The following is a 27494-nucleotide window of genomic DNA, read 5'->3' on the forward strand; positions in this document are numbered from 1 at the left end:
GTTTGCTCCTAGCAAAACCTGGCTAGGTGAAGGTCTGTGCCTAGCATGCTCCTTTAAAAAGACCTTAGCCACTATACACTTCCTCAAAATGGTCTGAATTAATTTAATATAACTCAAGAAATCTATGATTCCCTTTGATGTTTTTGCCAAGGTGGTCTTAGTCATGCAATTTTACATCTAACTAAGATGTTGCAGTATTTTGCAAGTGAAAAAACGTGCATGAAAACAAGTCGTCTCTCGTTGAATGACAAACACTTTATTGAAGAATCCGTACTGTTGACCAATCACCGACAAAGGGGACTTCAGCTTGCCTCATGAAAAAAAATGTGGTGTGCACAAACAGCTAAAAAAAAAACTTGCCGAACACAAAAACGTCACAAAATGTCATAATATATGCACAAACTGTTTCGGGTGGGAAGCATGCGGATGCCTTAAGTCAGTGCAGCGGCTGGCTGCAACCAACTAAATGAATCCCTCCCCTTTCTGGACCCTAAGTCAGTGCAGCGGCTGGCAACAAGCCTCCCACCCAAGAGCTTCCTCTCCTGGGCCAGTTTGTGGTTTGATGGGGTGCCAAACAAGTGGACGGGGTAGGGTCAGAGTGCGAAGCCACAGAAGTAAACACTGACTGAGTAGCAGGTGGATGTGTGCATATAGAGGACATTTCTCTGCCTCTTCATAGAGAAAGGGAAATAGCAAGTGCACAGACATACCTGCTAAGTTGCAAGATCTACTTGAATTGCCCCTGGCTGAGACATGTGCATTCACTTACAGTGCACGGTGGATATCAAACAAAGGCAAACCTTTATGTACTTTATGACCATCATTTGGCAAACAAACACCTCTGGATATAGAACTTCAGAAACGGGGGGGCAAGTGGTACATTTATGACACCAGGTTGAGGAAGTACTTGGCAGAGACTTGGAACGCCTATGGCGGCAGAAGCATCTCAGTCTCACCTCTTGCAATCTCTAGCTTAGAGCAGCAGTAGACTGCAGCCATCTTAGAAGGGGGGGGGGGGGGATCTTCCATGAAACACACAAGAGATCCACTCAAAATATGCAAGCATGCATCCTCAGTCAAGCTCAATTCACTTTTAGAGAAACAGGTGGGTGTGTTAATATTTCTACACTATCCCCCAAGTTGCAGTGACTATAGCACAGGGAACACTCAAATTGTTCTTCTGCACCGCATGGATACAACATCCGTACATGTAGTTTAAGACAGATGAGCTGTCCCCGTCAGTCTCATAAACAAGAGAGCCTTCTCAATTTACCTCCTATATCCCCTGACTTATTAAAATAAAGATCTAAGCTAATACACCCCCCACCATGTCCAATGAAACACATGGTAAGCTGTGTACACTTGTGTCTGCGTTATGTCTGGGGGATGATGTCAGTAGCTACCTCTAAAGCAGTGATTTTGCAAATGCTACTGTGAGCTACACCTGGTCCACAAGATGCCTCAGACTCCCATCACAATGGGAGGCAACAGACAGCAGAGGTTTACTGGACTGACTTCCACCATTTTCACAGCCCAACCGATTGATCCTTCACAGGGTGAAAAGTTGTTGTTTTTAAAAGGAGGGGGTTGCATTTGCTCTTCCAACAGAATCAACTTTTCACCACAGAGTGGTTTGTTAAACCTGTGCAGAGCCTTTCTTAGAATTCCAGTCATGACTTGCTTGGTACAACAGAACTTGGATGAGACTTAAATCAGAGCTGTAAGTTAAGAGAGAACATGCTTGTACAAGGCATATGCTTCAAGTGAAATGGCGACTTGGTTGAGCTAGTAGAGTACAGATTATGATCTTTTGCCGAATTGTAGCCATAGTGCTCCAAAAAAAGTTACATCTAGACTTCGTGTCATGTGAGAAATGACATTGAAACGAAAGCTAAAACTTATTTGGGCAATCCTGAATTGTTTAATTTGTGAATAAAAGCATCCTGATGACAGACATAACATGGAGAAACAAACAAAATGGGGAATCGTGAGTGCCAACTACCAGCCAAGGCAGCTAATTTAGTCTACCCATTGAATAAATATGAATTGCATTCGTCAGGGAGTGGGGTCTGCACAATTAGGAAATCTGATGTGTTTTTCAATCTGGCCTATAATAATTTAAACTGGACATTTAACTTGTACCATGTTATCAAAGTATTCAAAGGAGTTAACATTGTAGCAGTCCTGCAAATTAGGGGCAAAATACGACGAGAGAACTCAATGGTAGGAATAACGTCAGTCCAAACAATTCAGACTTTAAAACAAAGGGTATGAAAAAGCTGGACACATGCATACAAACGCATAAAATAGCATTACGCTGCTACATATGTGGCGACAAAAGGCACTACAACTTTCGTCTGCTCGCGAGCAACTTGACTCTAGCTAGCCACTAGACAACAATGCAGCAGTACACAACATACAGAAGTGGTGATGGCTCAGTCACAACGCTAACTAACTGCCGGTAAGTATAATAACACTTCAGACACCATGTTACAGCGAAGTTGTCTGAACAGGTTCAAATAAATAAACCCCTACACCAATCCAATACTGATAATGTACATGGTGTCACCTATCTGATAAGCTACCTATGCCACCTTACCTAAGATTGATAAGAGCTAACGTTCAGCTAGATAGCTACCCAAACATCAAAAGCATGCATCTTCATTGCTTGCAACGCTCAAGATAAATATCTAACGTTGGCTAACTAGCTGGCTATCCATAAATGGTAGCAATCTTCAGCTAGTTAAATTATAGCCAATTTAGCTAGCTAAAGTTACTAACTAGCTACCTAATACATTCCAATACTGTGAGTTCACAACTTGCTATACGTGGACTATCCCATTGTTTCAAGCGGGCAGACATCAAACTTTCACTTCAGACCATCACACTGGGAGGGCAATTAGCCAGTCAACTTTTCTTTGATCAGTTGGGTAACAAGCAAACCTTTACTACTACCACCTAATTGGTAGCTAACGTTGGCATCACAACTTGGCTGATGATGGATGTGGCTCATTCATGGGAACTTAGTAAAACAAGCTGGTTAACTTGCTAGGTAGTATAACATCCCTGAACAGCTAGGCAGGACTGTTATAGCATTTAAAATGTTTACCGTTTCCATCACTGGCGGAGACTGAGAGAGCAGGGGATGATAGTTTAGGCCTCTTGGCTGAAGGCGGGCCGGACTCCAGAACATTATCGGCCATATTTTTTCACGAATTAAAAAATAGCTATATATCCACAAAGGATTGGCTTATTCCCTTGTTTGCGTCCGAGTTCTTTCAAACTTCCCTTCTGTAAAATGTTTGTGATTCTTCCCCCACCGTTTAGGGACGGTAGGGGGAAAGGAGGAAATTGCGATACACTCTTCCTCCTTTCAGCGTTCCAACTCTCGATCTATGCTTATCCGTCGCTATCAATCCCCCTCCCCTGTCAGAGATGTTGTTCCTTTACAGATTTCTCCGAGTTTAGAAGGAGGAGGGAAGGTGGAGTCGATGAAAAAGACAAGCAAGTAGGCCTTCGACAATCTCATTTAGCCTCTTTGGAGTCGGAAAAAATTGTCCCAAGACCTGTCCTCCATAGCAGCATCAGTCTTTTCCGCCATAGTCGCCGGCGTCCAGGGAAGCAAAATGGGAAACGCGATAAACACAAGCGAACCGTACCCCAGTGGTAGCTACCTTTGGGGGCCTCGTCTCATGCAACAGTTATGAGGGACCCGAAAACGGGGACCCGAAAATCTTCCACTTTGTCTGATTTGCCATTGCAGTTAATGCAATTTGATCCCAACATTACCACAAAGTAATGAGTTGTCAAATAATACAATTATGGCGTTAGATCCTTAGTCTAATAAAAAACCACAGATGAATGTGTCCCACAGTGACAGAATATCAAAATCATCCCCATACGTAAATTGGGATCGTCAAGAAACAATAACTTGATAGGCTTGTCTATATTTTGGGCTATGAAACCGGGATACCCAGTCCCAATGAGTGATAGTGGTTCAAGAGGCATTTAAAGCATCGGTTAAAAACCTCGAATTCAACACTGAAAACAATTCGCATTGTCTTGTAGATAAATACAATTGTATAGGGGTGCAATTCAGATCTGAAAAAAATACAGTGAAGCTGACTGATCAAGTTCCGTTCTCCAATAGGATAGGCTGTACTACACCTATGGGCTCCTATTCGATGCACTTAATACGTTTCCCTTAACATCTACCTGTAGTCTACATCGTGTCATTATTTTGTTAGTTTGTCAATGCACGGCACTGAATTGGAAAAAATAACGGACACTGAATGCACATTTGGATGTTGCACCCCTTTGCGCGATTATGCCAATTACATGCAATGAGGTTAAATTGAAGCAATACAATTTTGAGCAATTAGTTTGTGTCCTGAAAAATAATTTAGGCTAATTAAGGCAAAAATCGCTTAGTTCTAGCCCAGAATGTGCCAATTCATGTCCTATCAGATTGATTCAATTAGTCCTAGTTTTAATTTGCAGAGGACGTTTGGTTTACTTGCCCAAGTGTTTGCGATTTAAAGCTTACCCAAGAAAGGTCTTCAAAAGGTAATCATATAACCCACTGCAATAAGATCAACATTGATTAGAAAGATGAAATTGGTTGATAAATATTGCAAGAAATCATCGGTCACTGCGTATGCTGATTTAGGTTGCAATGCAAGTGACGAAAAAAATCCCGACCAAGAACAAGAGAATACAGCGATGAGCGAAAATCTGATAAAGCGAGGGGGGGTCGCAACAATATTATGGCTATTTTAGAAAAGTGTCAAGCTTCGTCCATAAGATAATGATAGCAACACCCCCAAACATAATTGTGGTCCACAAAATCCTTTCATTGAGTCTTTGTGGTGGTAAATGCCCCCCCTTCACGATTATCCTAATTTATATTTCCTTTAAACCTGCCTTTTACACCCCCTCAAATACCCAATATACATTTATCGGTATATTTGTCTATGCGGGCATTTTTTTCATCTGTGGCGATGGGTAAATTATGATTTTTTTTTCGCGTTTTATTTTTTCTTTCGCTCGCAGGTTTTTTTCTTCGTTAAATATATTGCCTTCTTCCGCCTCTCCTCTCCGCTCCGTAAAAACACCCCTTCCTTGGATTTTCAAATAATATCCTTTTTTCACTCCCTCATTCTTCTTCTGCCTTATCTTTTGTTTTTACTTTCATCCCTCTTTTCGCACCGACACGACATCGCCACTCTTTCACCGGCGGGTCTCGGAGTCGCTATTATCCGCGCTGAAGTCGCTTTCTTTCTCGGTATCTCCTGCCTCTTTCGGTCTGTCCGCACAAACAAAATGGCGGCTTGTTGTTTCTACTCCTCTGACACGGGGGAGGGTTGAGGTACAGCAATATTAGGCGTGAAGGGGGTTGGTACTCGGGATTGCCCGGAAAATCATTTCGTATTTGTTTTCGGAGTGGCAATACTAGTGCTATCATCTGTAGGGGGCAGTCGTGTTCCACCAACATATCAGAATATATTTAAGAGGGCGCTTCACTTCTCGATACAAATAAGATTATCATTGCGGCAAACGATGCTCATATAGGCTATATCAGGTGTCTCATTTAAGTAGATTTATGACCAACTGTTAGAAATAATAGAACTGAATATTCTGTTGACAGCATTTTCAATTAGACATGACTATGTATAAAAACTATAACCCACACACAAATATACATTTGTCTTCAATAAACTAATCTCAAATCCCAATATTCCTAATAAATGAGACGATTCTTGCACAATAGAGCCATTATCTAATGCTCTCCTATCCTGCAAGGAACCTGTGAATTGTATTAGTCTGAGAACTATTTTTATAGTAGAAAAGACAATGAAAACATTACCACATTCAGATCCATGATGAATAATCAAGCAGTCCTCCAGAAACCCATATAAATAATTGGGAAAACAAGTGATGCTAGTGAATACATGGTAGTGGATGTACCACAGCCTGTAGTAAATGTTTGCTGCCAGTCAAAAGATACCCTGTGTTAAAAAGGTGGATTTTGTGGTGTTCATTGCCACAGTTATAAACTGCGGCTCAACTCTCAAAGAAGTCTAAGAAACTGGAGATTGTGGCTGCAGCAGAAACGTTTTGGGGATTTAAGGATTTTATACTGCACAAAAATATCAACGCAAAAATGCAACAATTTCAAATATTTCACTGAGTTACAGTTCATAGAAAGAAACCAGTCAATTGAAATAAATTAATTAGGCCCTAATCTATGGATTTCACATGACTGGGCAGGGGCACAGCCATAGGTGGGCATAAGCCCACCCACTTGGGAGTCAGACCCAGCCCATCAGAATGAGTTTTCCCCCACAAAAGGGCTTTATTACAGACAGAAATACACCCTCCCCCTTCTCAGACAATCCCCCGGTGAGAAGAAACCAGATGTGGAGGTCCTGGGCTGGCATTGTTAAACATGGTCTGCGGTTGTGAGGCCGGTCAGATGTACTGCCAAATTCTCTAAAACGATGTCGGAGGCGGCTTATGGTAGAGAAATTAACAGTAAATTCTCTGGCAACAGCTCTGTTTGGACATTCCTGCAGTCAGCATGCCAATTGCACACTCCCTAAAAACTTGAGAAATCTGTGGCATTGTGTTGTGTGACAAAACTGCACATTTTAGAGTGGCCTTTTATTGTCTCCATCAGAAAGTGCACCAGTTTAATGATCATGCTGTTTAATCAGCTTCTTGATATGCCACACCTGTCAGGTGGATTGATTATCTTTGCAAAGGAGAAACGCTCACTAACAGATGTAAACACATTTGTGCACAAAATTTGAGAGTAATAAGCATTTAACATCTATGGAACATTTCAGGGATCTTTTATTTCAGCTCATGAAACATGGGACCAACACTTTATATTTTTGTTTAGTATACATCTGAAGCACTTGGAAGGGGTATTGGCGCCGGAAGACAGCCCGCCCTCCCAGGCTCCCCCTGAGCCTGTGTAGGGATCAGATCAGTTTATTTTTTAACAGTGAAGTTGTTTTGATATTTTATTTTTGGTAGTTTGTTCATTTTTTGTTGGTAGTTACGCTTTTTGGGGAAACCCTGTTTCCATCCCGCACAGTAGCTGGCAGGATGCACATTAAATTGTGCAATCGCCAATACCGAAGAAGAACCCACTGAAATGTGACCAGTCACTCGATAGGGATGAACACTCACTCTTGCTCACACTCAGCATTTTGAGGAGTGTATACGGTCACACTTCAGTTGGGAGCAAGGTATATACCCTCCCCATGTCTGGTCTCTCTCAGCCCTAACTCTGTGCACAGGCTCTTTCAACATCAGCAATGGTTTTGGGTGTGTCAGAGGACAGGATCAAGGGGTTTATCTCGTCTTGAATCACAACGTCGTCCTCTATTCTCACCCCAAGTCCACGGAATCGCTCTGGAACCTGGTCATCGTCCTCACATATGTACAGCCCTTAAAGAGAGAGATGGACTGGAGTGTAGTCACTTGATGCATTCATGCACACACATGCATTAAACCTTGGAACAGTAGTGCTTCAGTGTTTGTATAGGAATCTCTGGTTGTTTCACTGGGAAGGCTGGGTTTACACTATACAACATTCTCCTTAGCTAAACATAAATGATACTTGTGTAAAGTTACATTCTACCATGTAAACTATGTGGAGCCCACTGTGCGTGTGGTGAGTGGTGCAGTAATAGTGTTGCCTCTACGGCAGAATACCCCTAGTGGAGTGTTAATCCAGCCTACAAAGTGCACAGTTTCTCAAAGTTTGTCAATCAGTTGAATATGACTAATATGAAAAACTGAACTGAGTGAGAGAGATTGTACCCTTGCTCATGTATACAGTACCTGGCTCTATTGTGATTGCCATTCCAGGCTGGAGGGGCTGAGAGCGGGAAAGCTCAGGGGTATCGTGCACATCCATGCCCAGGTAGTGACCAACATGGTGGGGGCAGTAGCGCCGCGCCGCCTAGAAGCAGCAATACAGGTCACCGAAGCAACAAAGTACACTACATGCTCAAGCTCTGCACTCAATGTTCCAATATCTCACGGAAAATTCTTTCTATGTGGTGATAAAGTTACCTTCCATTACAAATCTAGGTTTATCTATGGTCAAGTTTCAGTTTGAGAAAAGTAAGTTAATTTATTACTGCTGGTATTCATCTACTTTTATCTATCAATGACATCTAAAATTTGTATTTCAGGAGGGAAGGACTGTGTTGGTCCCATAAGTACAAATAAAAATGTATCTACCAAAATTACCACAGCTACACTACTGCTTTCTTATTCAATGAGCATATATTCTAAATATACCTGCTCAACTGGACAACATTTGGATTGGAGTACACTATTAATCTCAATAGAGGCATTTGCTAGTCAGGATTGTTAGTAAATATTTCAGTAATTGATTACACTAATTCGCAATCCAAAACTTTTGAAAGAGTACAGCTGCTCAATCAAATGTATATTAAACTTTGGTTTGGCTAGATTTCTCCCCCCAGAGTTGAATTGCTACAGAAAAGTGATGCCTCGATTATAGGTAGTACACAGGGATATTGTGCTTTGCGAAGGGTGTAATTAGGTCACTACTTTACAGTTTAAAATGGGCCTGAAGACGTTAATGTAATTTCCTGACCACAGACCATTCGAGAAAGCAAAGTAAACACAAAATATCCAAAGTTCCAGGATTCTTTGCCCAGAAAAGATTTTAACTGTGACTTCTTTCAGTTCTGTGTCTGCCTTTCATTTTGACATATATTTGTCACATACACCGGATGGGTGCAGTGAAATGTGTTGTTTTACAGGGTCAGTCATAGTAGTACAGCACCCCTGGAGTAAATTAGGGTTAAGTGCCTTGCTTAAGGGCAGTCAGATTTTTCACCTTGTCATCTCATTTATTTGAACCAGCGACCTTTCAGTTACTGGCCTAACGCTCTGATCGCTAGGCTACCTGCCATCATGGGTAGGCTTAATACTTTATAATAACGGTCAGTAACAAACCATTTACAAGGCATTTACCATAATTGCTGGACTATTAAGCGCACCTGAATATAAACCGCACCTACTGAATTATTAAAAATATGTATTTTGTACATAAATACGCCGCACATGTCTATAAGCCGCAGGTGCCTACCGGTACATTGAAACAAATTAACTTGGTCACTATCTTCCTCCTCCTGTGCACTGAAACCACTGAAGTCATCTCCTTCGGGGTCGGAGATGAATAGCCTCAGAATTGCTTCATCCGATGTTGGATTTTTTTCATTGTCGCTCTCGTCACTTTCATCCGGAGGCAAATACCCCGCTGAGCTCATGCTGCCCCTTCAACACGCAGCAGTCCAGCCTTTCGAAACCCGTTGATAGTGGATTTTTTGACAATGCTCCACACTGTCAGGACCCACTGGCAGACTTGACCATAAGTTGCTCTTCGCATGCAGCCCGTTTTAGTGAAGGATTTCTCCCCACTTGTCATCCAAGACTCCCACTGAACAAGGAGCAGTTTTGGCAGCATGAATTTTGTGAAAGCGGGAAAAATCCATAAATTAGCCGCGTCATTGTATAAACCGCGAGGTTCAAAGCGTGGGAATAAAGTAGCGGCTTATAGTCCAGCAATTACGGTAAACAGTTTGCTCACCATTTATTAATCATTACTCCAACATTAGTACATCACAATACTACAACAATGTGATGGTTTTGGAATAAAATTTTCAATATATTTCCTTAAACATCCTTTGTTGTGTTCTTTTAACTTTAACATGTTCTAAGCCAGGTTTTCCCAAACTAGGGGTTGCGACCCCATGTGTGGTTACCTGATTTGTAGTGGGGTCACGAGAGAATTTGCATTTAGTTCATAGAACTGGGGTTACATCAGTAATTGATGCATCAGTAACTGATGCTAAATGCAGTAATGAACAGAGCGGTTTCTGTTTTCTTACTACAACCGAGTGGACAAGATTAGGCACTAAATCAGACTTGGGGTGATGTTCTTTTCTACACAGAAGATCATACAACATTATTGCCTGATAATCTTCTGAATTTCCCAATACCTTTCTGATGCATTTCAAACCATACCGATTGAAATACTGTCAGTGATTTGTAATAGACTCAGAGCGAAAACATTTTAAAGTTAACATTGGCTGTTGATTACATCATTTTATTTTTTACATGGTGGGGGTCACTATTTATTTTCATTTTTTTTATCCAAATGGGGTCCCAGACCAAAAACGTTTAAGAACCCATATTCTAGGCCATTTTGAGACCATCTGGTACTGCTAGAATGCCTAACATGGCAATGGCATGTCCATCTTTTGGTGAGAAATTACACTGGTCACTCTAAACATTTATAAAATAACTATAAATCGAGAAAGCAAACCGATATCAATCGCTCCGGTGCCATTGCTGAAAGCTCCTCCACCACACGCCGGTCTTGCTGATTGCCTTCTCTCCTACCCAGCCTCCCAACACAAGCCGGTGTGATACCTAGGCTACTCCTGTGGCGTGCTGCAACCCTTGGCCCCGACCTTTCGGTCTTCTCCCAACTACCATCAAGGCCTGATTATTGTGCAACCTCATAGGCCAAATATTTTTTAATCTGAGTCTTAGAAAACGTATGGCCTCACATTGATCGTTAAGCTACAAACGAACATGTTGCCATTGTCTACCCTAGACTCTTACACTGAGGATGATGAATTTAGGGACCGATGCCCCATAAACACGGAGAGATTTTAGTGTTTTTACCATGTTGCATCCTGGGAGAAACTATACGCTTTCCTGGGTATTGCACCAGAGAACTCTGCCTGTTTTTCACATTCGACACGGAAGAAACTGCACGCTTGCGTTTACATGTCTAGATTGTTCTGTCTGTAATTAAAATCCGATCTAGACTTGCCATTATTTTTGCTGATTTTTAAAATGTTAATTTAACTAGGCAAGTCAATTTAAAATGACGGCCTACCCCGGCTAAACCCTAACCCAGACGACGCTGGGCCAATTGTGCGCCACCCTATGGTACTCCCAATCACGACCAGTTGTGATACAGCCGGAAATCAAACCAGGGTCTGTAGTGACACCTCTTGCACTTAGACCACTGTGCCACTCGGGAGCCCTTTTACTGTCAGGAAATGTGCAATCTAACTCAGGTCCTGACATTTCTTACCAATCTGAATTAAAAAGGTCAATGGTCTGAAGTTTCTACACATAAATGTAATAATTTAGGATTATAAAGGACCTATATGGTTTATTACTGAACGTTATTAGTATTAGTGTTTGTTATCCAATAGGTTTTTTGATACACAGCATTAACCTCTAATACCCTTTCCTAGCCATTGAGTCTCCATGGTCCCCCTAAGCCACAAAATCTAACCTATTACTTTCAATTAAATATTACTATTAAAACATTTGAGTAAGTAAGCGATATCATTTACATTGATGCTAAACACCCTTCAGTTATCTATGCATGCATTTGATATCATTATTAGTTAACCTGGACATGGAGTTATTTTCTCCAACCATGGAACTACTTTGAGCAGAAGGACACAGCGACACTGAGCGTACCTTAAGTGTATCAGCATCACTGGTGGAGCCCTTCACGATACCCAGCTGTTTGAGTTGGCGTCCCAGCAGAGCCAACATGGTGCTGTAGATGTGGTCCAGACTGACTCCTGGGGAGCACAGAGACAGACAGGCCTTCTGCACCTCCAACACCCCCTCATACAACTCTGCCTGGGCAGGACTGAACCTGGGCTCACCATGCAAGAGAGGGGTAGAAAAGGAGACTTCATTAAAAGGAGGGAGAGAGAAGAGAGAAGGAGCGAACATCCAAAATGGTATCTCTGTTGATGCAACTCACTTTCCGTTCACCGGCCAGGTGCGAGTAATATCACTGACATAACAGAAGTATTCACACCCTCCATCAAGTAGCACCATCTCCCCATTCTGAGAGAAAGAAAAGACAAGGAATTGGGCAAAGTCTTATTTGTCTGGACACAGACAGTTACTGGTAGATGTAGTATGTGCCATCGTGGCAATGCTGGGGTGTTAAGAATTCTAAATCTTCTGACCTCAGAATTATGGGCCCACATTCAGCAGCAACATTGCATATGTCCCTTCACCTTGACAATCTGGTTGTTGTTTATGTAATGAAGTGTATTGGCTCGGTTTCCACCAGCAACCACAGGAGGATAGGCCAAGAAATTGGCTCCGTGGGCACGGCACTCAAAATCAAACTGGGATTGAGAAAGAGATTCACATTTCATCATTATCGTTGCTACCATAGGTGTTAAACCATATTTTCAATGACAACACACCCTAATTATAAAGTGTCTAAAGACCTGTAACTCACCTTAGCATACAGTAGAGCTTCATCAATATCCCCTTGAGACATACTCATAGTCTTTTTGAATGCCTGAAAGAGGGGATGCAGAGGGTTTATGTGAACAGTTGAGAGTGCTTCACTCATGGCGTGTGTGAGGTGACTCACCTGTGCTGTGATGCGACCAGCCTCCTTCATGAGAGCCACCTCGGCTGGGCTCTTGAGGGCCCTGAGGGAGTGTGTAAGGGGTCTGAGAGAGCGCACTATGGGCCCCCCTTCCAGCAGAGGCCGAACATGGGTTTGGTGGAGCCCAGGGTGGCAGGGCTTGGAGCCATCATACCACACAGTGCTACCTGAGAGAGAGGGAACAATCAGAGTAAAATTGTTAGTGATATAGTTTGTCTAATTTCCTTACATCACTTTGAAATGGTTCAAACAGTTGCATTTGTTTCGGAATTAAAATTTGATCCACAATTTGGAGCTACGTTGCTCAGGCTTCTAATCCCTAATCTTTCATCCAAAGAGTAAAATTTACTCTAAAATATGTATGTTCGAATGACTTTCCCCTAGTTACACCCGACCTTTAAGGCTTTTGAGTACAAGTCCCAACTCTTCTGTGCAATGGACCCTCTCGACCCCGGTCAACGCTGCCGCCCCATCCTTCCCTGACCTGGGCCCGTCCCACAGCTCCCTGGCCGGGTCCCTGCGGGGTACAAAGAGGATGGCCTGGTCCGGGCGGCCAGTACCACATAGAACCAGGGCGCTGTCTGGTTCAAGGATGCCTGTGAGGTAGAGGAAGTCCTGGTTCTGGTGGAAGGGGTAGGGGATGTCATTGGTCATGTAGCAGATTGGGTGGGACAGGACAATGACAAGGTGTTTGTTGGGCGAAGCAGTGGGTCCCAGCCGATCTGCCTGAACCTCGATGAGAGAGGCCAGTCTTTGCCGACGGAGATCAAACTCTGTTTGGGTTAAGCCAGGGGTCACCTCACCTGTGACAGAGAGCAAGAAGGGGAAGAAGAAGTTATAAACCCACCATTCAAAACTCCCTGAAGCGACTGCACTGTACTACACAACAGTATTCATACCCATAGTTTGCTGTTGTGAATAAGATAACAATGAGCTTTGATATCAGGTAAATGATGTAGAGTAACTGATTGGCAGAAATGGGACATAGCTGTATGCCCATGAGTACCATTTTTTATGAGGTGTGGATGAGTGAAGGGGCTTAGCTGGCCGAGGTATCTTGGTGGAACCTTCCGTGGTTTCCACCCTCCTGGTATAACGGAGACATTCCGGGATGGGCACCACAGATGACCTGCAGAGAGGTTACCAGTGAGGGAAAAGTTTGCAAATAAATTCAGTTATTTTTCACCTAGGTCTTACAGAATCTTCCACAGTCAGCTGGCCATACAAATCTACATGATTTAAGATTTATACATAAGTTGATCCTATAATAAAAGTATGACATATCATTGGGGAATAACATCCATTATACCTTCCATCTTGCTGAGGCAAGCATTTGTGTTATACAAACATACAATGTGAAATTAGCTTGCATAAATCATAGGGAAGATCTCAATTGCATTCTCCACGCGTCCTCTTTTAAAACCCATTGGATGAGAAAGCAAGAGGTCCCGCCCCTTGGACCTTCTCCTCCAATAGGATTTGAGAAAAGGACGTCAAGAGTACGCTATTGTGATCTTGACCCTGACTACAGTAGTTAGATAAGCTCATTTGTCTGGACAGTGGCCAGATATAAAAATTACAATCTACCATTGTAATAAAAATAACCAAATATTTCACCACTCACATTGACTCCAAAACTTTGAGTGTGACACCAATTGGGTAATGGATCTGGTCAAAATGTTAATTGAGTGCAACATTGTTGCAAGTCGGTCAGACTATCAGCGACAGTTAACTCCCATCATCATGATGTCCACAAGTGGTGGCCCTAAATTGTATTGCGGTATACACAATTACATAAAATATAAATACTTTGGCAGACTAAACATCAAACGTAAACTATATAAAACGACTACCTCTTCATACGACAGCCAACATGTAGGAATTTGTGACTGTATCATGTCGATAAATGCGTCTGTCTGCAGTGCTTGTAAGGTGACAAGTTTCAGCCTCCCCTGTAAGACAATCGTTACCATTGGTGGAAGTACAATATTAGGTTTTTTGATTGGATAGCAATTATATGACCTCTTTTGTTTGCGACTTGATCCATTCAAGCAGGACCTCATCGCTTGTTTTGTTTGTCATATGTTTCTATCTAATTAATGCCTGCGTTAAAAGCGTCTACGGAACAACATACACCATCGACTAGTAATTTATAGCGATTGTTGTGGCGGCTTGGTTGCATCCCTCTACTCGAAGCTACCACTCGTTGAAGAGCTGTCTGGTCATACAGGTAGCTAATCTAACCCTCATATACGTTGTTTTATTGGAAATAATACACCTTTCTGGTTTGTTTTCCCTGATTTTATCATGCATTCATATAAATCACCACGGCATGACTAACTCGACAAAATTCCAGAATATTCTATCCTCACAATCCATGCTACATTTCTGCACGTGCCCTGGGACAAACTGTTTTCTGAGATAAAGGAGTTAGCTAGTTTACTAATAATACTAAATGAGGCTGTGCAGCACATGTGTATGCTATCAATGCTCATACTTAGCTAGCTAGCAGTTTCATTTTTACTTCCTCGCACTTTCTTGTTGTGTAGCGTGTGCTGGACCTGTGAAGTGAGAATGGACCCGCGGAAAGTGCATGAGTTGAAGGCCTTCGTGAAGTTGTGCGACGAAAATCCCTCCATATTGCACCTTCCCGAGCTCGGCTTCCTCCGGGCCTGGTTACAAGGGTCAGTTGATAATCCTTCTGTTTATCGCACAGCGTCAAGCGTGCAGTTGCTCTTTTATCGTCAAAAGTAGGGGGCCGCTATCTGTTAGGAGTCGGATCAACCCATGTTAAGAACCCGGTTTATTCACCGGATATCAATAGTATTAGAGTTAATTGAATGAAGTCATTGTTAATGCAATTTCGTGTGATTTGTGTTGCCAATTCCCCAACTACCCTGAACGGGAACGCCGCAGTCACACCCACTCACTGCTGCTAAATATCAGGCATATTTCTCTCTGTCTGATATAAGTCAGTACAAAGTACTTTCTTAATTGAATAAAATATAGGAATTCCTACTGTACTAAGTAATACACCAACATGTACTGGCAGCAGTTGGCAAAATTTAAAGGCTCATATTGGAGAGAATTCAAATTTGAAAGAAGATTCTCTTTTTTTCAGAATGGGAGCTACAATTCCACAAGCCCCCCAAAATGACTCTTCATGCAAGGTATAAGTATGACTTGTTTTATATATCCATCCAGTTGCTATATTTGACAGCCTACCAGTACAGTTCAGCCAATAAAACTAATTCATTTCAGGGTGGGTGTCCATGTGCTGGAGCTCCTCCCTCTGCTCCTGAGCCCCATGCCCCCTCTGAGAGTGAGGAGAGTGAATTAGGTATGTCCATGGCAGCTTTCTCACACCTGGCCCACACATTTTCCCACAGTCACCCATTGAGTTCGTAAAGAAAATGGGTACACAGGCCAAAAGGAAATTATTTTTTCGACTCACACACCATACCAATAAATCATCACCCAGACATTTACAGTTCCATTCCATCTAATACATTCAGTGATACAGTGAATAACAAACAATACTTTGCATGACCACACAGTTTATAATGCTGCCTTATAAACTGATTGCTAAGCTCTTGAGCAGTGCTTATACAAAGAGTGGCGATTGTAGCATGTAAATCTTGGTGGGGCAAAAAAATTATAATTGCACCACTAAACAATAAATTAATTGCACTATAACGGTGACACGGTGCCCACAAACTGTTAAGACCTACATAAAGCTGTCCCTACAGCAGTTCCAACACCTTACCACTGCTATACTTGGCCACTAGCGGAGCCTTGTCTGGCAGCGAAACAGTTCATTCAGCCTCATTTACTGCCTTTAAAAAATAAAATAAAAGATGATATGACTGACTTGCTTAAACAAATGTGGTTTCTACTGACAATTGAGATGTACAAACTATGGCATAAGGGGACGACAAGCGGATAAGAGGTCATCTGTCATTTAGATTAAGACATTAATGAGCGAACCAGGACGGATGTAGTTATACAAATAGTATAACTATTTGTTCTGCACTTTTGAAATGTATAGCGACATAGTTCAGAACATGGGCTGTTCTTAGTGTTTTCCCTGTATACCAAATCAGAACCATAGGATAAATAAAGGGGGCATATAAGCACACAATGAAAGCTCTAACAATATTCAATGATGACATTTCTCAAACAGGTTATAGGCTACATGTGCACCACTGAGTCAGAACAGTAACGTTAGGTGAAATTAAGAGGTGAAAATAGACCAAATTATTAGGGTGAGGCACATGGTCTACTAAAAGTTTACTACGCAACATATACTTAGTATTACTTTCTTAGTTACAGTATACATATCTCCCTGGCATATTACATCATTTATGCAGCAGCATATAAGACATTTTTGGACTTGTGATGTGCTCACTTGAACAGGAAGGCGCTGTGGTCCTTCGCAGGAACATTTTGTCATCAAAAAAAAGACTGGGGCCAGATTTACATTTCCGATTTGGATGACCGTTCAAAACGTATATTCCCAGTCTGAGCTCATTTATTCCCGACTTCCCAGTTGCAATTCTTGCAGTTAGCCACTGTCACAAATTCCTTCCTAACCACTCATTGTTGAATTTGCGATTTCCAATGAGCACCGATGCATTTGATCTATTAAATTAGATTACATTTAAAAAAAAAAAAAAATACATTTAACTATAATTTCTCCATGATTTCATTTCATATGACAAGGATTTAAAAGGATTTGCCTGTAGATTGTCTAATTGATGACTGCTAGCTAAGATTTTGAAAGTAAGATGTTGACATGATCAGTCCAATCAAAGCTACTGTACATATCATGATTTGACGTGATTTTATCTGTGGCCAATGACCTTGAGCCTTCTTGGAAGAGCACTACTAATGTAATTCTATGGCAGGAGCCAAAGGGCTTGAATTTTCGATGTCTACCCTTACTACTTGGTTGTGACTTAGTGTCTCCATGAGTGACAGAACACTGAGCCAATCACGGCGCAACGCTCCTATTTTCTGCTGGCTTGCCCCACCGCCACAGAAAGCACTGAGCTAGGCTGAAAGACCATATTTTTTTATGTGGCTTTATTAACTCAATTATATATATTTATTTTACATTGTTTGCAAACTGATATGTGACTTGTATTAATGCCAAAATAACATGCAAAACAGGCAAGCCCGCAAAAAATGTGGGGATTAAAACAGGTGGGGCTCTGTCCCACCCCTCCTGAGTGACTGGTTGCCACTGTATACAACATACAATAACGGAATTAGAGGCGCAAGCTTTGTGTCTCTCATATCTTCTAAAATTCTGAAGTCCTTGATGGATCCCCTTGCTACTTCAGAGATCGACCAAGATGGGGTGATTGAGCCAGACACAGATGAACCTCAGGAGATGGGAGACTTAGAAAATCTGGAGGTGAGAATATTTACTCTACTGAAGACATCCGTTATTAATATAACATAAGGATGGGAGAGTGCATGAAGTGCTTTTCATTTGGGGAGTTTCTGCAGATGAGAACTAATGAGAAATGCATTCAGTGAGCATGCAAGCCCTGAAGAAGACTGCTTGAAATTTACTGGCCAAAGCAGAAGACCTCTTGGCATCTCATATGTCTTGCAGATAAATAGTGTGTTCTTGTTCCTTTAGGTGACAGATGAAATGATGGACCAGGCCAACGAGAAGAAGATGGGAGCTATCGAAGCATTAGGAGAAGGTGGGTTGTTTGTTCTAAGGCTCTTGCATTGACATTGCACTGACCTTGTAGTAAATCGGGAAGACATTTTAATGACCAGTGGTTATAAGTATCACTTTTTGGTGCTGTCAAATACAGGTGACTTGCAGAAAGCCCTGGACCTCTTCACTGAAGCCATCAAACTCAATCCACGGGTAGCTATCATGTATGCCAAGAGGGCTAGGTGAGTCCCACTGCTAGACTTAACAATGCCATACCACATGATGTGCTCTAGTACATGATCACGTAGTATTCATACAGACTGACGTATGTTCTTTGCCAGCGTCTACATCCGGATGCAGAAACCCAATGCAGCTAAGCGTGACTGCGACAGAGCCATTGACATCAACCCAGATTCTGCACAGCCCTACAAGTGGAGGGGGAAAGCTCACAAGTATGCTGCTTGATAGGCTGCATATTCAAACTCAGACACAATGCAATTGTATATGATTTATAAGTAATACAATATAGGGGGGTGCCGAGTATTCGGACAAAATGAGGATCGTAAGGGATATGGGCAATTTGCTGGATACGATTGTGATCGGAGTATTTTGTTATCTGTGAAAGGAAAAAATAAATTTGAGTGTCAGCACACATCTTTCTCAAGTTAGTCAGTAATGTGCAAGGTTCTACATGGTCTAAATAGCTCAACTGGCTATCTGTCTAAAGAAAAGAGATGGCTGTACGTTGATCATGCTGCTCTGATTGGATAGAGTGAAGCTGTATTTCTCTGTCCACTCATGTCATCATTTCACCAGATCAGTTTTTCTTGCATATTTTTCAGTCTGATAATTTAGATTGCTGCTTCCTGCTACTATGGTAAATCACATTGCGAGGACGTTTGCTATCAAGCTATCTATGTGCATAATATCTAACATGCGAGGCATGGGTAGGGGGGAAAATATGAAACGCTGATGGGCATTCTGACTGAATGTCAGCAAACTTGGCTGCCCGCTGCAAGTTGAGGACAGACACACCTCCGCGTGCTGCTCCTAATCTGCAGCTTTATTTTGCAGTGAATGTGCAAATGAGGTATTTTGTCAACATCTAATAAGTCCATAGGTAAATAAAATATTAAAACACTTCTATTTTTTCCGGTCACGAGTATCATCCGATCCGACTATCAACTGTCATTTTACAGATACGATTACGGCCATTTTGGCACAACCCTAATACAATACTTTGAGTCTCTTTCTTCTTTGTGTGTCAGGTTGCTGGGGCACTGGGAGGAGGCAGCGAAGGACCTGGCCACTGCCTGCAAACTGGACTACGACGAGGACGCCAGTGCCATGCTGAAAGAGGTCCAGCCCAAGGTACCCAGCCACTAACTGTCTTATTTAAACTAGAGCAGTTTCAAGGTTGTCTGGTCAATCAGTGTGTTCTGGTCTGACTTTCAACTCATGCTATTTCTCTACTCAGGCTAACAAAATCATTGAGCACCGGCGCAAGTATGAGCGCAAGAGGGAGGAGCAAGAAATCAAGGACAGGAAGGAGAGGGTAAAGAAAGCGAGGGAAGAACATGAGAAAGCTCAGAGGGTGAGTGTTTGGTGCAAGAACAGAGAGGAGAATAAGAATTTCAAAATAGTGTCTCAACATAAACATTTTTTTTAAACTCTGCATAGGAGGAGGACGCTCGACAAGCAGCAGGAGGAGGTGGCTTCCCAGGTTTCCCAGGTAATAGGGAATGTAGGGAATGTTCATGAAATGTCTTGACGATAAGTCGATTAGCTCAATCAGGTTTGTTAGTGCAGGGCTTGAACAAAGGCCTGTAATCCCTGGCCCTGTAATCCCTGGCCCTGTAATTCTCCAGTACCTGGGCTGGTGACCACTGCTCTACATTATCTGACCATCGCCCAAGGGTCCATTGGAGCCCTGTAATCGCATTAATCCTGGGTTCCTTCTCATGCTGTAGGTGCTGGTGGTTTCCCAGGGGGTGCTGGTGGTTTTCCAGGGGGTGCTGGCGGTTTCCCAGGGGGTGCTGGCGGTTTCCCAGGGGGTGCTGGCGGTTTCCCAGGGGGGGCTGGCGGTTTCCCAGGGGGGGCTGGCGGTTTCCCAGGGGGGGCTGGAGGCTCTCCTTTCGGCATGCCTGGTCTGGGAGAGCTCTTTAACGACCCGGAGGTGCTCAACGCCATGAAGGTACGACGCTCCTTAAATTGAAGTGTTTGCAGTCTTACAGTTAGCGCTTGGATTCTATGTCAGTATCCATATCTAATCCCATCTCTCCTGTGTTTTTTCTCAAGGACCCTGAGGTGATGGCAGCTTTCCAGGATGTGGCTCAGAACCCAGCTAACATCGCCAAGTACCAGGGTAACCCCAAGGTCATGGCCCTCATCACCAAGCTGAGTGCCAAGTTCGGGAGCCCTTCGCCCTAGAGGAGAGGTGAAGAAAAGAGGGGAGCGGGAAGAAGAACGAGTGGCGGGAGAGTAGCAAATGGATGTTGTCAGGTGGCGGGAGAGCTAAAAAGCTTACATGAGATTATTCCACTGTGTATGGATCAAATGGGTAATGTTGATGGGCAGATGGGTAAAGAGGAGACTAGAGGCATGCAGCAAGTTTTACACTAGACAAGGGTTTGTGGAGGGGTGGTCAACAGCAACTCTTATACTGTATGTTCTTAAATGGAGCCCACCTATTTGGGGCTGTTAGCTCTTAGTGGTTCCTCAAGCCAACTCATGGACACTGATGGGAACACTACTGGTTAATAATGGGGAAACAAAACAGCCTGTCAGAGCCTTCTCATTTAGAATTCCCATTGACTCCTCTTGCCACCGACCCCATCCCTTGTTGTTTTTTACCTGAATCTGGAATAGTCAAACAGGACTCACACATTAGACACCAGCTCTGAGGAACATTTTAGAGACATTATTATATGGAGATGTCATCTTCTGTGTTCTCTACTGAGCCAATCAAAACTATGGCTATTTGTTTTCTATCAGGAGTGGATGTGGTAAAACTATTTCCCTCAGGTTTTCTGTTTTACTCACTTTCACTGTAACGTACATTTTTTTTTTATGTCTGACTCTCCTTCCAAATGCAAAAAAACAAGTAATATTACTATTTTGTTTGATTTTGAAACCATAATGGAAATATCAATTCAAATCAATAAATATTTGGTTGTTGCAAATTATTTTGTCATGGTTGTTTTTAATCAGATGAGTTGGTTATTAAAATGTAAGTTCCCATTATTCCCCATGGTGAACACGGATCATGGCATTAGGAAAATGTTGTTTCATTTCACCAGTTCTGAATGCCCTTGGTGCATTTGTCAATTAATTCCCAATAATTTATCATTAATCCACTTGTCAAGAGGCACAAGGCGTGTACATTTTTGGCTACAATCAGAATGCATATCACATTTATTTGTATATATCCACCAGTGGAGGCTGGTGAGTGGAGGATGGCCGTAGTAGCTGGAATGGAGTAGATGAAATTTAATTTGTGGATGGAGTGTTTAATTCCATTCCAGCCATTACTATGAACCGTCCTCCCTTCACCAGCCTCCACTGTATGAATCGCGTTGGTTCCCATTTCAGTCATGCATTTGGTCACGTGGGTCAAACAAACACCCTAACATACTGCCACAATGCAGGCGATGGCTGCAGAACGAAGTTGTTGAAGAGCAACTGCAGAAACTTGCAGGGATACTGTATATAATGATGAGATAGATGGCTTGCCTCCGCCCTAACAAACATGTAGGCAGGCGCAAGTCAGACAATTGTTATTTCCATAATGCTTCGAAAGGCAGTGGCAATCACTGGGCGCGTTCGTCATTGCAGACGATTTCAAAAGCAAGGCGTGACTGACTAATTTACAAATCACCTTGCATCATAAATAACTATTTAATATTGTTTGTAGATAAGTCATTCGGTCCCAATTCACCCATGATAGATCACAGTTTTGATGCTCTATAACATGTTTCCATCTACAGTTGTATGTATACAAAAAAATGAAAGACCGCTCTGATGGAAACAGGTTTCGGTATAATTGTAAAAATGCTACCGATAAATTGCTAGTATGACATGGTGGATCTTGTTGTGAAAAAGGCGATTGAAACGCCTTTATGCGCAAATAATGATATAAAAACCATCAAAGTAAACGTGGAAACACGATGATCAGGTGTGTGGTCCTCCCACTACGACCCAAGAAACCTTGCAGTTTATTAGGATAAAATGAAATAATTTATGATGAACTTCAAAGGGTGCTGAATGTGCACGGTGATATTCATACTCCTTTCCAATAAATATTGAGGTTCTGATTCTGGTGAGATGATGATCGATGCTTGACTGCTGTTTACTAAATAAAATAGTATCACTCTTATCCATAATAGTTCAATTATGTAGGCTATTGGCTACATCATTTATTTAATCTGTAGCCTAATCAACTGCATGATTTCCCGGCGAGTCATAGTTGGAGGACCACACAACATGTCATCACGTGATTCCAAGTTTACTTCATTAATATTTGTACATATAAAAGCGTTTCCACCGACATTTCTCGCACAATTAATTTTACCAACAGAAAAATATCCCATATTTTTTTGTCGACATTTGGACAGTTTAACGTAACATTTCCAGTTTCCATCAGGCCTATCATTAGACTTTACTCACATAAAAAAAGGTTGTATGGAAACCTTGTTACTGGTGGGAAAATGCGCATATTTTCTTTATGCTGATTTTAGAATATAAACATGAATATCTGTAGTCAATTGGATGGAAACCTAGCCACTGACTAATTGGTTATTGTGGCCTCCAGCCTGTACCACAGGCTGCTGTGCTAATTTTCACTGTTTAAAATATATATATATATATTTTTTTTTATCAACAACAAATCAATACATAAAGCACATGAGGGAACACAAAGCATGCATAGATTACAAACAATGGACAATCGAGCTAGGGGGTACAATATCACATTACAATTACACAAGGACCTTAAGGAACATGTATATACTTACAATTCTAACACCTTTTTTTGTTAGTAGAGCATTTAACTGTCTTAAAATACAGTTCAATTTCTTTTTGTAGAGTACGAAAATGTGGTTTTCTGTTTGTAAATTTACATTTGTGTATATGAAATTTGGCCAAAAGAATAATGAAATTAATGACATAAAAATGTTTCAGCTTATTTCTATTGTATGTAAAGAATCCAAACAGTACATCTCTCCACAATAGTGTAAAATCTTAATAAATGTGTTCAATTATAAACCTGCTGACGTCTTGCCACAGTTTCCTTACATGCATACAATGCCAAAAAAGATGCAACACTGTTTCTGGGTGGTCATTACAAAAGGAGCAATTTGAGGTGATGTTTTCCTTAAACTTCTTCATATAGTGGTTGGCAGGATAATATTTATGAATAATTTTAAAGGAAACTTCCTTAATTTTGTTAACAAGTAGGTATGTGTGTGGCAACATCCAAACTTTTTCCCAACATATATTATCAATAAATCCATTCCAATAAGGCATGACATAAGGTATAAATACAACATCCTGCTGAAACTAGGATCGTATCGCTCTGTTGTTGAATGGGCCAAAAGAGAAACAAATCTTTCCTACTGATGAGTCAACATGTGTCACGTGGGACCATTGTCTAAAGCCTGTCGCATGATTCCCAGTCGGAACAGTTCGTGCACACACTTTTTTGTTTGTTGTTGATGCAAAACGAAGTTCGATAGCTGAAATCTACCCGCTTCCTCGGTGACTGGTCAATAGTACTACTCCGAGGTAGGAGTACGAACGCAATCACTTTTCACCCGGTTTAAACTACTCATACTTTCCCGGTTTAAACTACTCTGAGTAGGAAAAGTGATTGCATTCGTTTTGGAACGGGTTTGCCTTCTGGGCGTGAGCCAGGTGCCCACTCTGGCTTACAGCAACATCGTCTCAAAACAAAAGTAACATAATTAAGCACATTGAGTGATGAGTAGGATTCTGTGTTTTTACATGAAAAAAAAACGCTTTATCTGCCATCCCAATGAAAAGTAGTTTGAAAATGCAACATGTATTTTATGTAAAAGAGATGTATGTTTCTGGAAGATGCACCATGCTGCCTTGTTGACAATATGACCGAGCGGGCGCAGATTACTGTTTGATTTTAAAAGTGCCCAGTGCCTCCCTTTTTCCGCCACAATAACGTGACAGGCCATTGCCCGGTTCAACCTGGGTCAGTAATAGAACTCCATCAGTGGGAAATATGTACAGGATTCTTTAATGAACTGTTTGTTGTAATTCATTCAATGAGAAGACGAGTTTTCGTGCACATTTTTCCATTTGAGAAATACTGCACCAAACATCTTAGTTAGATGTACAATTTCGCTTCTCAGACCTCGTCGGCAAAACATCTAAACGAATTACAGATTTCCTGATTTAGTTTAGATTAACTCTTTTGAGGAAGCTATGTTGTTGCTATGTCATTGCAAGAGGGACACAGTAATATTGCCACTTACAAAACTTTAAAAAGGACTGCCTTTTGAAAAGCAACGAATCCCTTTGAAAACGGCCTATGTTGCATCGAGTTGAGTCAGAAACAGTTATTCTAGTGTCCAAATTGACTACAACGTGTAAATAAAATCATTTTGGTAATAAAGTCAGTCTCATCTAAAGCGGATTTTGGAACATCTGTGCGTCACAACGGATAAATTAAGGTTGGGATTTGAGAATGATAATTTGGCCACTAACATGGCGTGAACAGCTGCAGTGATTGCTCTCTATCCAATAGTATAGACGAGGATTTCCCAAACTCTGTCCCCGGGGTTCCAAGCGTTTTGTTTTTTTGCTCTAGCACTACACAGGGAGTATGCGAGGCACAGATGTTGTCCTCGCCTAGCCAAGTTCTACTAAACTCAGCAAAAAAATAAATGTCCTCTCACTGTCAAGTGCGTTTATTTTCAGCAAACTTAACATGTATAAATATTTGTATGAACATAAGATTCAACAACTGAGACATAAACTGAACAAGTTCCACAGACATGTGACAAACAGAAATTGAATAATGTGTCCCTGAACAAAGGGGGGGGTCAAAATCAAAAGTAACAGTCAGTATCTGGTGTGGCCCCCAACTGCATTAAGTACTACAGTGCATCTCTTCCTCATGGACTGCACCAGATTTGCAAGTTCTTGCTGTGAGATGTTAACCCACTCTTCCACCAAGACACCTGCAAGTTCCAGGACATTTCTGGGGGGAATGGCCCTCACCCTCCAATCCAACAGGTCCCAGACGTGCTCAATGGGATGGAGATCAGGGCTCTTCGCTGGCCATGGCAGAACACTGACATTCCTGTCTTGCAGGAAATCACGCACAGAATGAACAGTATGACTGGTCAATCAATCAATCAAATGTATTTATAAAGCCCTTCTTACATCAGCTGATGTCACAAAGAGCTGTACAGAAACCCAGTCTAAAACCCCAAACAGCAAGCAATGCAGGTGTAGAAGCACAGTGGCTTGGAAAAACTACATAGAAAGGCCAGAAACTAGGAAGAAACCTAGAGGAACCAGGCTATGAGGGGTGGCCAGTCCTCTTCTGGCTGTGCCGGGTGGAGATTATAACAGAACATGGCCAAGATGTTCAAATGTTCATAGATGACCAGCAGGGTCAAATAATAATAATCACAGTGGTTGAAGAGGGTGCAGGAGAAATACTCCAGATATATCAGACTGACCCTAGCCCCCCGGCACATAAACTATTGCAGCATAAATACCGGAGGCTGAGACAGGAAGGTTCATTGTCTGGTGGCATTGTCATGCTGGAGGGTCATGTCAGAATGAGCCTGCAGGAAGGGTACCACATGGGAAGGAGGATATCTTCCCTGTAACGCACAGCGTTGAGATTGCCTGCAATGACAACAAGCTCAGGCCGATGATGCTGTGACACATCGACCCAGACTATGATGGACCCTCCACCTCCAAATTGATCTCGCTTGGTGTAATGCTCATTCCTTCGATGATGAACGCGAATCCGACCATCACCCCTGGTGAGACAAAACAGTGACTCGTCAGTGAAGAGCACTTTTTGCCAGTCCGGTCTGGTCAAGCGACGGTGGGTTTGTGCCCATAGGCAACGTTGTTGCTGGTGATGTCTGGTGAGAGCTGGGACCAAAGTAACAAAGCCTACCATCAGTAACACACTACGCCGCCAGGGACTCAAATCCTGCAGTGCCAGACGTGTCCCCCTGCTTAAGTCAGTACATGTCCAGGCCCGTCTGAAGTTATGCTAGAGAGCATTTGGATGATCCAGAAAAAGATTGGGAGAATGTCATATGGTCAGATGAAACCAAAATATAACTTTTTGGTAAAAACTCAACTCGTTGTGTTTGGAGTACAAAGTTGCATCCAAAGAACACCATACCTACTGTGAAGCATGGGGGTGGAAACACCATGCTTTGGGGCTTTACACTGATCTGTGTAAAGGAAAGAATGAATGAGGCCATGTATCGTGAGATTTTGAGTGAAAACCTCCTTCCATCAGCAAGGGAATTGAAGATGAAACGTGGCTGGGTCTTTCAGCATGACAATGATCCCAAACACACCGCCCGGGCAACGAAGGAGTGGCTTCGTAAGAAGCATTTCAAGGTTCTGGAGTGGCCTAGCCAGTCTCCAGATCTCAACCCCATAGAAAATCTTTGGAGGGAGTTGAAAGTCCGTGTTGCCCAGCAACAGCCCCAAAACATCACTGCTCTAGAGGAGATCTGCATGGAGGAATGGGCCAAAATACCAGCAACAGTGTGTGAAAACCTTGTGAAGACTTACAGAAAACGTTTGACCTCTGTCATTGCCAACAAAGGGTATATAACAAAGTATTGAGATAAACTTTTGTTATTGACCAAATACTTATTTTCCACCATAATTTGCAAAAAAAATCATTAAAAATCCTACAATGTGATTTTCTGGATTTTTTTTCTCATTTTGTCTGTCATAGTTGAAGTGTACCTATGATGGAAATTACAGGCCTCTCTCATCTTTTTAAGTGGGAGAACATGCACAATTGGTGGCTGACTAAATACTTTTTTGCCCCACTGTATATCAGCATGGGTATTGAAAGATACCAGAGGGTGGATAAGATGTATACATTATTATTTGCCTCTGAACTGTATGTGAACCCCTCTGCAATCTACTGAAACTAACCATTAAAAACTAGGACTTCAACCAAGCTGTCCCTATGCTATTTGCTCTCTTAAACTTCTAGTACAAAGCCTACGTGAAAATTCGTTTTTTCACAAAAGATCATGAAAACAATATAATCAACTGGCCCAAATCCGC

General features: G+C 42.0%; 3 protein-coding genes across 5 annotated transcripts in view; 1 reads left to right on the forward strand and 2 right to left on the reverse strand.

Moving 5' to 3' along the window:
• The window catches only part of LOC115104263 (histone acetyltransferase p300-like), a 29382-nt gene extending 23992 nt beyond the window's left edge, over window positions 1-5390 (reverse strand). Inside the window, 1 exon segment of the mRNA XM_029625619.2 lies at window positions 3110-5390. Coding sequence (XP_029481479.2) covers window positions 3110-3203 — 94 coding nt within the window. The 5' untranslated portion in view covers window positions 3204-5390.
• A 1447-nt stretch (window positions 5391-6837) lies between these two features.
• On the reverse strand, window positions 6838-14505 carry LOC115104266 (xaa-Pro aminopeptidase 3-like). Of its 3 annotated transcripts, none has more exons than XM_065006536.1 (10): window positions 14356-14505; window positions 14127-14267; window positions 13509-13631; window positions 12898-13305; window positions 12347-12669; window positions 12117-12230; window positions 11855-11940; window positions 11560-11743; window positions 7855-7975; window positions 6838-7458 (listed from the first exon to the last, which is right to left on the reverse strand). In XM_065006536.1, exons 2-10 carry the CDS (start codon window positions 14197-14199, stop codon window positions 7292-7294), a joined length of 1599 nt encoding a protein of 532 aa, XP_064862608.1. In that variant the 5' UTR covers window positions 14200-14267; window positions 14356-14505; the 3' UTR covers window positions 6838-7291. The 3 variants fall into 3 exon arrangements, with proteins under 3 accessions (XP_064862608.1, XP_029481485.1, XP_064862607.1); XM_029625625.2 differs by having other exon boundaries at window positions 12347-12409; window positions 12485-12669; window positions 14127-14505; XM_065006535.1 differs by having other exon boundaries at window positions 14127-14505.
• Window positions 14506-14627: 122 nt separating this feature from the next.
• LOC115104267 (hsc70-interacting protein-like) lies at window positions 14628-21361 on the forward strand. Its single transcript, XM_029625627.2, has 13 exons — window positions 14628-14732; window positions 15052-15186; window positions 15624-15672; window positions 15764-15842; window positions 17848-17921; window positions 18153-18219; window positions 18337-18421; window positions 18521-18631; window positions 19448-19550; window positions 19657-19773; window positions 19860-19911; window positions 20150-20373; window positions 20478-21361. The coding sequence occupies exons 2-13, from the start codon at window positions 15077-15079 to the stop codon at window positions 20607-20609; spliced, it is 1203 nt and encodes a 400-aa protein (XP_029481487.1). The 5' UTR covers window positions 14628-14732; window positions 15052-15076; the 3' UTR covers window positions 20610-21361.
• The last annotated feature ends 6133 nt before the right edge of the window (window positions 21362-27494 follow it).

The sequence above is a fragment of the Oncorhynchus nerka genome, linkage group LG21, assembly GCF_034236695.1.
Source record: "Oncorhynchus nerka isolate Pitt River linkage group LG21, Oner_Uvic_2.0, whole genome shotgun sequence".
Taxonomy (NCBI): Eukaryota; Metazoa; Chordata; class Actinopteri; order Salmoniformes; family Salmonidae; genus Oncorhynchus; species Oncorhynchus nerka.